Below are 10,567 nucleotides of genomic sequence, written 5' to 3'. Positions count from 1 at the left end.
GCAGCTGTATACAGCTCTGAGCTGCCAAGTGGATACGAGAAATTGAACCTGGGCCCGCTGCAAGATCAACAAGGGTTTTTTTTTTTTATTGTTTTGTTTTTTGGGGGGCGGACAGGGTTTTTCCGTGTAGCCCTGGCTGTCCTGGAACTCACTTTGTATGTCAGGCTGTCCTTGAACTCACAGAGATCCACCTGCCTCTGCCTCCCAAGTGCTGGGATTGAAGGGGTGCACCAGGTGTTCTTAACCAACCCCTGAGCATCTCTCTAGCACCTTACATTGCTTCTTTGTCAGATATTTTGTTACAGCAGTGAGAAAAGCAACGGATGCAGACATCAGACAGATCAAGAACCCACAAAGTGATCTCTCCATTTCACCCACGGGCCAGCACCTAAAGTTTTATCTTGGAAAGAAATACAGTCTCCTTTGCAATGGGATGTTAACTCTTTTATTAACTCAGGGTTAACATTAGATTTGCTTCACTGATTTCTTATTTGAAGTTGTGGATTCAACAGACAACAGCTGAGTCCTTGCCACTTACAGGTGACAAGACAAAACACATTATATTCAGAGAGGAGAGCAGGACCATATGGAGAGAGACGAGGTTGGAAAAATTTAAGGCAAATGTTATTCCCACGTTAAAGGGAACTGGACCAAGCAGATCTGCGCATTTCAATGAAAATATATGAAATATTTGTCAAAATAATTAACATCGGTAAAAATTAGAACACGTAGCTTATAAAATGCCCACACAGGCTTGGCAGAAAAATCAATCCAGCTCTATCAACGTAGGCTTGTACTATACTGGGCCAGAGCAGTGTCCACCCGAGAACAGAGTCCTGAGTGTGGAGGCCAAATGCACTTGAGAAGCAGTTGTGTGCCATGGAGGGCTGGCGATTAGTGATTTGGGGCTGGCTTTGCATAAGGAGGAACTGCTTGGCCATTAGAGGTCTTTCGGCTAGCCTTAAGTAGCTCCTTTGGACCCTCCTCCACAGGCTCTGTATCTGTAGATGACTGGTGGCTCAGGCCCAGGAGGCCCCTGGGACACAGGTTGAACAGTCACTTGGACAGCTCAGCTCACTCAGAGGAGAATGCTGAGGAGAGGATGAGTAGACCTACTTCAGTCTGGTGCCGGACCTTCCAGTCAGGGGGCTGTAGTTTCGGAAGGAGCTGTGTAGACATAGGTTCTATCCCCAGTGGTCATACATCTTATGCCCTGAAACCTATTTTATTTACAGTCTCATCAAACCATCCCTCAGGCTGTTTGGTGGCCAGTGATGCATGGGGAGGAAGCGAGGCCCTTCATTATAGGTGAGGACAGCATGGGGTCCTGCCAGCCAACTCGGTGAGATCTGTCACGGTCACACGAATGTGTGGGAGGAGGACTTGATGGGATGCCAGGCATCTCTCTTTTTCTGCTTTGGTCTTGAAGTTTCAGTAAACTAGGGTCCCAGAAGCCACTCCCAAGCTGCAGGCATGAGTCTCATAATTCACTCTGTTCCTATTTCGAGTCCAGCTTTAGACTGCAGCCAGCAAGCAGAGTTCAGGGGGATTTTTGCCGATTTAGCCTTATCCTTAAGGGCCACCTCCACCTAGTTCAGGTGCTCAGAGATGCTGCAGTGGGACCCAGCTCTGGGGGGGGGAGGGCACAGCTGTCAGACTCAGGGCCACCCCAAGGAATGGGCTATGGCTGGCCATCTGTAGGAAGGTAGCTGGGCAAAAGGGCAGACAGGAGGACCCTGCCCTCTGTGGCAGCTGGCGCCCGCCCTACCCAGCCAGGAGGCAGGTGCGGCAACAAAACTGGATGAAGAGCTTCCGTTCACAGAGCCGGTTGGACTTTACCATCTCGCAGAAGGTCTCATCGGCTGGCCACGGAAAAGGGAGAGGAGGCATCAGAGTTTTGTTAAGACTCAACGGTTCTCCATTTGCCAGGCACGGATGGTGTACCAGGCAGGACATCAGTGACTCTCTTGTGAGCCATTTCAATGCAGAGTCCGGGGAGGCCCAGGTGGCACTGGGGTATGGGACTTCTGCTGAGTTTAAGTGACAAGGGGGAGGGAATTCCTGAAAGGGCTTTGGGACGTGAGATGGGAGGGTCTGCCTCAGGATCACTGTTATTCATGTGAGCCTGTTTCTGAGGGCACTGTGCTGGTGGCTGGTCAGGAAGAGGAAGGGGGTGCAGCCAGAGGCACAGGGCTGGAGCAGGAAGGAAAGTAGGCTTCAGGAATACAGGCTGGGGACATTCCCACGGGGAGGTGGCAGGAGAAGATGGGCAGGCGGGACTCAGTGATGGGGAGGGCAGTGAGGCTGGTACCCTTGCCTCTACACTGTCACTTAGGAGCAGGCTGTCAGATGGCAGCCTCACTTTCTAGGGCTGGTATGTAACCTGAGCAGGGACTTCCTAAACAGGAAGCCTCCTGGGCTTTGAAAGGACAGGATTTTCCAAATCCAAAAGGCAAACAGGTCACCTGGTAGTCTTTAGGCCATCTACAGGATGCTGTGTGGGTACTCTGCCAGGGCGGGGCCATGCCAGCTCTTTGAGCAGGGGTTAGCTATCCACCCTTGGACACATGGGGCGGGCTCCCCTCTCCTGCATATCAGGACATGGTGCCCAGCATTGGCTCTATGCAGCTCCTTCCTGCTTGCTCAGCATGAGTCCCCTGCCAAGACAACCCACTCCTGTATAAGGTCTCCAGGACATAGGCCTCTGTGGACCCTCTCCTGCCTGGCATCCCCACTGTCTGATTTCTTCTGAGTTTCTTTTTTTTTTTAATTTTTTTTTATTTTAATAACTTATCCTCCCCACCACCCACCACCTATCTGCAGAGCCAGGGCCCTCCTAGCATAGATAAAGAAGCACCTTGTAGACAGCTGGGGCTCAACTCTGTCCTCCTAGTTCCGAGGATTTGGTCTTTCAGGTCTCTCTGTGCTGACTTTTTTATGGGGAAATTATACTCAAGCTGCCTGCAGCTCATGTCAGGAGAGTGGGAACAGTATACAAATGAAGCTACTTTTAAGTCATGTGGCCAAAGAGATGGTCAGTCATGTCAGAAGTAAGTGCCCCTACTCTCTGGGCAGCCACGCCTCCGGCCTCTCCTCTTTCCACTGCCTCCTGGACAGCCCTGAGGTCACCCTGTAGTACTCACCGTTACTGCACGTGTGGTTGGTGATGCAGGAGGTCCCCAGCTGCGTGAAGCCAGCTTTACATCTGCTGCAGTTCCTGCTGGAGCCCTCGCAGCTCAGGCAGTTTTCATCACATCTGTGGGAAGACAGCAGCTCCTCCTGAGCCTTGGGGAAGAGGCCCCACTACACGGGGTTCCCAGCCCAGAACCTCCCAGCATGCACCCCCAAAGTCTCAGGAGTAATCGTGACCCTCAGGACACCCTGACATGCATGCACTTAGTGTTGGAACACCGCTCTTGTCTGACCTCTCTGTTGTCACGGGAAGGAAGAGGCTGTCGGAGTCAGTGGGCAGGAACATTCTCAGGAGGTGAGGCCAGGCCTTGCTCTCTGAGACTCAGTATGGCCCACCTGGACCCTCTAGTAGACACTGATGGCTGTAGGCTTGGGCTAGAGGACACAAACTGCCTAGGACCATGACAAACCTGTTTCTGGAGCTGACCCTAAAACTTCTGCTACCTCCCAGGCTAGCAGGCTTGACATTGGCTAGACCTGTGGGGAAGGGGTGGGCCCATCTCTATTCCTGATTCCACAGACAGTCCTGGCCCAGCCTGACTCCATGGCTCCCGCTAATGCAGAGTGCTATGACCTCAGGTTGCAAAGGTGGATGGCACTTGAAGTCCACACTCAGCATTCTCACGGGAACATAGGTTCATTTTCTCCTGGTCTGTGGGTGCTCTGTGCTGCAGCGGGAAAGCAAAGTAGCTCTAATAGGCAGGCTCCTGCGAGCCTGAATTATATGTCATATGGCTCTTGACAGAAACAGCTTGGCGTGACTCTGTGATTCTCAGAGTGTGTACTCTAGCTGCTTCTGATGCCATGTCCAGCTCCAGGTGACCAGGACTCCACAGCGGCTCCTGTTTGCTTCCAACTCCCCCACTCCCACTACTCTCAGTTAAGTATAACAGGCCCTGGCGGGAGGGGAACAAGTCCAGCTCAGCCACGCTTTGGCCTGCCCTAGGGGTGACATGTTTAAGAAAGATGCCTAGAGTTACCTGTTCGAAACCTTCGGTGACGAAATGCTCCTGGGGGGTTTAATCCAAGTTATAAGAAGCCCCAAGGCAGCATCTCCTCAGCCTGGGTGAGGTGAGTTTTTATTCCAAATGCAATGGAAGATGATGAACTAGCTAGAGTTCAGAGCCCTGGTTTCAGATCAGTGTGAAAGCTGACTTCCAGTGCAATTTTGGGAAGTCCCTGGGGTCTGTTTCTGGCCACACTGTCTGGGTTCTCATGACACAGGTTCCCTGGAGAGCTTACTGCCCTCTTTCATGGAAATGCATGCAAAGCCAGGCATTTCAAAGAATGTTAGTTGTCTGGAAGGCTCAGGGCCCCAGAGACTCGCAGGCACTGGCCGAGCCTTGCTTCAATCGCGAAGAGTTACGGTATGGAGTAGACTGCAGTGAGAACCCAGCCAGGCCCAGCTCAGTCTTCCCAGACTGCTCACTGAGCTCAGCACGATGGAGGGAGGGTGCTTCTGTTTTCTATTTCTGCAGCACAAACTGCCAATAAAATGTCACATCTGAGCAAGTCTGAGTTCAGCAGCCAGAAGGCCAGGCAGGCTCAGCTGGGGTATTCACACAGGTCTCAGGAGGCCCAGGTATGGTGCTGGCCACCCTGAGTGCTCATTCGGAGTTTTGTGGTGAAGAAGAACTGAGCAAAATGCTTTCCTGAGAAAGAGGTGATATCTCTCGTACCCACTCCCCAGATGCCCCATCTCCTGCTTTTGACTCTATTGGCACAGTACTATATGCTGGCAGTGGTCTCAAGAACAGGGTCTTTCAGGGTGCCAATTGGTTCCTCTGTAGTACCTAAGTCACTTTAAAACACCATGGCAACTTTACCCTGCCAAATTCTGGAGGTAGAGCTGTGCCCACCACAGACCTCTCTCTGTACCACAGCAGGAGACACAGCTATCAAGAAATAGTGGGACACAGACCTCCTGCTCCAAGGAGTCCAATTCAGTCTGGGTACAAACTAGGCAAGAAGCACACCCTGAGGACTTCTGTACCTACTGAGGAGTCGGGAGAATGCTGAGGGCTGGGGGAGACTATCCTCGGAGCAAGAATCCCAGAGTTGTTCTGACTTTCTGCCAAGAGGTCCTTGCTTGGGAGTAAAGGTCCCCTTACTGAGTCTTGCGTGTGGCTGGCAGTTCTGAGATACTGTCACGGACTTCAGGTTCAGGCTTCACCTTCTACATGTCTTCTTTGTATTCAGGTTAGCAACGGACAAGCTTGTGCTGTTATGGCTTCCACATCTAGCCCTCAAACAGTGATGTGTTCCCTATGGCTTCCCTGGTTCTTCTGCAGGGGAAGTATGATATCAGGTAGCATTCTGGGGCTTGCTGACTGAGTTGCAAAAGACATGCAGAACCACCATCCAGACTCTCCTCCCTTAGGGAAAGCTTCATATTTATAAAGGCTCTTTGGGGCCAGAGGCTCTGGTGTGGAATTGTGTGAATTTCTGCCACTTCCTCACTTGGGGGTGCCCTGCAAGGCTCCTGGGGGGTGCTTTCTCAGGATCTGGTATATCAGCTCCAAGCTGAGGCTGAACTCCCCTCCAGGGCATTTCCTCAGAAAGAAACTAGTACCTAGGAACTTCTGTCCAAGGGAGTATTTGTGGCTGGCTTCCCTCCTGTCTCCTCGAAGCTGGGAGACCATGGCCTCTGGATGCCACAGTCAGAATCCCTGGGAGTTTGGGGCACTTGACAAATGAAAGTGATTATCATCATTAAATTCCATGCTGTCCCTGTGCTGTCGTCCTTGGTTTAATTATCAGTAAACCAGCTGGCTTGTGAAATGAAAGGTTTACTGCAGACAGCTGTGCCTGCCATCCTGCGTGCAGGACTCAGCATGGCAGGAGGAGGTGGGGGTGAGCCCCCTGTTTCGAATCGACATGGCAGGGTGCTGACCCTTGTTCAGACATAACCCCCACGCACCCCCACCTACTGGCCCTTCTTTTCCCACTATAAAGACTGGTTCTCATCAGCTCACTGTGTACAGGTGACAATGTACCATAATTCTCAAAATAGCCCAGGGGGACAGTCCCCACTGTGGACTTTGCCACTGGGAGTGGGATCTGGGTATGGTTACCCACCCCTGTCCTGACACAAGTTTCTCAGAGTAGCTTTGCTTTTGAGTCTTTTGCAGATAGCATCCCCTATTTCCACTTCTCTCAAAGACCATGCCTCCACTGCATCAGCACCACGTGTCACCTCATACAATAGGCTGCCTTCCCTGTGCCTGGCCTGATTATGATGTCCTGACCTTGGTACAAGGCACAGCCAGCCAAGCACGGAAGAAAGCCTGTCTGCTCCATGAACAGCTCGTGTCCCACAGTACAAAAGCACACCTGTGAGTCCAGTGGCACTTGCCAAGTGTGTGAGCTCATAGGAGGAATAAGAAGAGAGCAAGACGGTTAAAACACATGTGTGCTGTCTATGCCAGGACTGGCTTTGCAATGAGGACATGACCAGGGTGGTTTTATTTCATCTAAGATACGTAACTTACTGCTGACTCCCATAAGTGTGGTTTCCTGGACCACCTACAATGTGAAAGCATCCACACCATGACTTGAATGCCAGGGCCCTGTACCATCTGCTGCTGGGGTGGGAGGGCTGTGTGACAGCACCTTGTTCATTCTGCTTCCTGTCCTAGCCCACTGCTACCCAGGGCCTGCATATGGTAAGTGCTTCACAAATAATTAGGCATTAGGAGAGGCTTGAAGGCTGCCAGCTGGCTTGTGACTTTGGCAATCACCAACTATCGGCATCCCTTCCTCAGTGAATGGTTTCCTGTCTGCCCTCTGCACCTACAGCAGTGGGTAAAGAAGCATGTCAATCCCCTAGACTCCAGGGGCACTGCCACCACACCTGGTCCTCTAGCTGCTCTTTCTGCAGTGCCCAGATGACCACTACTCTGCATCAGTCTGGGCCACAGCCCAGAAGACCATACCTTCGACACACTTTGTGGGGTAAGCCAGGCATCTCCTCCGGGTAGAAGCCCTCACCACAGGCCGGCACACATTTCCAGTCTTGGAAGTGGAAGCTTTTTGCACAGTGAATACATTCTTCTCTGCTGGGCCCTAACAGATACAGGAAAAGAAGCAGATGTCAAGGACATGTCTGGTGTTCTAGAATGTCTGTGGGAATCCTCAGATGTCCCCAGGCTGCCCACATAGCTTTCTAGGAGCCCAATGAGGGCTGCCTATGTGACTTCTGGGGGTAGTTCACCCTCTGCACTTCACAGATGGGAACATCAGAGGCCTAAGTTTAGCCCAGAGGGGAGCACTGCTAGGGCCCTGGTGACTGACTTCAACTGCATGTATTTGCTTTCCATAAGCTTTAGGTAGAATCACTACAGTAGCCACTCAATGGCTTCAGTGGCCAGACTGAGTTCTGCTGGGAGGGTAGAACACAGACAATTGAATCACATTGATATGATGGTGTCTGAAGTTCACTGGGTTAAACTGGGCATTGTAACCTTGCTGGTCTGACTGAAAATGGCCCCTATAGACTCACAGAGGGATGGTATTATTGGAGGTATGGCTTTGTCGTAGGAGATGTGGCCACAGTGGAGGAGGTATGTCCCCGAGGGGCAGGCCTAGAAGCTCACTGTTTTTCCTGCTGCTTGCAGATACAGATGTAGAACTCTCAGCTACCAGTCCAGCACTATGCCTACCTGCATGCGACCATGCTTCCTACCATGATGGACTAAACCTCTGAACTGTAAGCCAGCCCCAGTTAAATGTTTTTCTTTATAAGAATTGCTATGGTCATGGTGGCTCTTCACAACAAAAGAAACCCTAACTGAGACAGTAGCCAAGCTATTTCCGCATGGTTCTCACTTTTTCATGTGCATGAAGGCCATGTGTAGCTGTGTGCACTTACGTGTGTGTGTGTGGTGTGTGTGTGTGTGTGTGTGTGTGTGTGATCATGGCTGTCTAGGAACTCACTCTGCAGACCAAGTTCTGGCCTTGAACGCAGAGATGCACCAGCCTCTGCCTCCCAAGTGCGGGGATCAAAGGTGTGCTCCACACCGCCTGGCTTTGAGGCACTGGGTTAGTCCTCAGCACCAGAAAATAAGAAGAAATCAGAAAACATGTTGGTTGCAGGATCAGCTGAGGAGATGCGGAAACTCTGGAGGAGAATGAGGGCCATGGTCACAGACATGTTGAGCACACGTGAATATTCCTAGTGCCACTAATCTATACACCTGAAAATGGCCGTGCTAGGACGGCAGGCACAGTGAGGGTGTGAACAATGGCATCAAAACGGTCCCAGAGCGGAAGTTCTCCTAATGTGCTTGCGTGCATTTAGAACCACCTAGGAGACACACCTCTGGCTTGTCTATGAAGATGTTTCCAGTGAAGTCTGACTGCCCTCAGTGTGGGCGGCAGCACCCCATGGGCTGGGGTGCTGGACTGAATGTTGAGCACCAGCATGCACCCCTCTTCCTAGCTAGGCATGTAGTGTGGCCAGCTGGTACATACCCTTGCTACTATCTTCCTCCTCTATCACAACAGAGGACACCCTCAACCCATGAGCTAACACAAACCTGTCCTTAAGTTGCCAACCATTCTGTAGCAAGAATAGGACAACCACAGTACCTAGTCATGTTTCCTAATAGCTAGAAGGGAAGACCTTGACGGTCTTCCCGACACATAGAAATGATAATATTTGGGGAGATGGAAACACTCATGACCTTGACTTCGTCATCACACATTGAATACAGGCACTGAATGAGAACATGGAACCTCAAAAATATGTACTGGATTTTTTTGAATGGTTAAGATTGCAAATTTTATGTTATATGTATCATTACAACAAAAAATACTGGCGAGCACGCTTTCTACTTCTCTTACTTCTACTACTATTAATGGATGTCATACTCAAAACCTCCCAAGGATTCCATTCTGCCTCTATAGTCGCCAAGCATTTGGACCCCCCACAGTGCTGACAATAACAACACAGTGGGCTATGCTTATGCTAACACACCATGCTAGGTACCAATAAAAATGTTTCTTGCTGTGCTTTCCCAGGCACAAGTCAGGGTCAACCCTCCCAAGGGCCGAGGGAACTGCTCCTCGACCTGGTGGAGATATATATCTCCATTGGCTGCCACTTGGCCTGGGTGCGTATTTGCCCTGGGTGACCCTCTCCCATGGGTCAATCTATCTACACTGAGTCAAAGATCACAACCTCAATGCCAGGATGCTCTGGGCATCTGCACTGGAGGTAGTTGGGAGAGTCTCAGTCTCATAAAGTTCAGTGTACTTGGGTCATGGTAGCTAGGCCGCCATGCTGAACCAAAGATGTCACCAGGCACAGGTCCCTCAAGGGAGATAACACCTGACATGGAGCAAGGGACTCCGGATGACTCTGAGTGGGGAAGAGAAGGCTCTGGCTCCCATCACCATCGGGTTATGTGTGTTCTAGACAGGTTAAAACGAGCTTCAGGGGGAGACGTGGAAAATTCCTCTCCTCCAAGAGCTTTGGAACTGCCTGATATTGAAATGAATGCTTCAAGTGATGGAGGAAACACAGGACTGAGATAAGAAGACTTACAAGTGACTTAATACCATTGGCTGCTAGACAGTCAGTCTGTGGGCTCTGAGAGAGATAAGTGAATTGCATTATTGAAATCAAAAGAGTTAAAGGACCACAGGCCTGAATGCTATGGATTCAAGTGACTCTGACATTTAAGCAGGCAGCACTTAAACAACCTGGGTTAAACCAAGACTAAAAACAAAAAATAAAAACACAGCAAGGGCAACTCACCAGGAAAAGCCGGCAGCTACTCATGGAAAGCCTCTTGCTAAGGTTAAGCCTGGACCCTTCTGGGGTTGTCCAAGGACGAGGCATGCATGTCTCCACAGGGGACCTAGGGTCAGCACCAGCCATGGCTTGTAGATGCTGGGATCTCCAGCATGTCTACTTGGGTAGCACAGCTGATGGCTTCCCGAGGCCCCTATGGGACCATGCAGAGGACAACGGTACCTGCCTCCTGGCATTTCTAATAAATGGTTTTGTGGCAAATAAGATTTAGCTGAGACCTAATTCTTATATTGTCACTGCAGCAAAAACTCCATCTAAGGCAAGTGTCTTAGAAGGCAACAAAGTGCTGGGGGCGGGAAGAAAATGGAGGAGACTGCTTCACCTGGAACATATCTGAGCACATAACTCACGATGCATGCGGATGGCTGCAAAATGAAACCCAATAAAACGAATGAAATCCCCGCTACAACTCCGCACAAAATCTGGGCCCGGAGACATCTGCGCTATAATCTCGGTGGGGAACGATAATGCATGTAAAATTGTTTATGGCGGTCTCTCCCTCTTTGAATAAAACGTTCAGAGTAAGCAGAGATGGTTACAGAGAACTGAAATTCTGCT

General features: G+C 50.6%; 1 protein-coding gene across 3 annotated transcripts in view; it reads right to left on the bottom strand.

Moving 5' to 3' along the window:
* Positions 1–422: 422 nt before the first annotated feature.
* Pcsk6 (proprotein convertase subtilisin/kexin type 6) overlaps positions 423–10,567 on the bottom strand; it is a 198,346-nt gene continuing 188,201 nt past the window's right edge. For 2 of the 3 annotated variants that reach the window (XM_039101796.2, XM_039101798.2), the window contains 3 exons: positions 7,128–7,257; positions 3,144–3,256; positions 423–1,862 (listed from right to left, as the gene is read on the bottom strand). In XM_039101796.2, the coding sequence (XP_038957724.1) occupies positions 1,765–1,862; positions 3,144–3,256; positions 7,128–7,257 (341 nt within the window). In that variant the 3' untranslated portion in view covers positions 423–1,764. The remainder of the gene's footprint in view (positions 1,863–3,143; positions 3,257–7,127; positions 7,258–10,567) is intronic. The other variant, NM_012999.2, reaches the window with a different exon arrangement.

The sequence above is a fragment of the Rattus norvegicus genome, chromosome 1, assembly GCF_036323735.1.
Source record: "Rattus norvegicus strain BN/NHsdMcwi chromosome 1, GRCr8, whole genome shotgun sequence".
NCBI classification, from domain to species: domain Eukaryota; kingdom Metazoa; phylum Chordata; class Mammalia; order Rodentia; family Muridae; genus Rattus; species Rattus norvegicus.
This window is presented reverse-complemented; position numbering and strand designations above follow the sequence as displayed.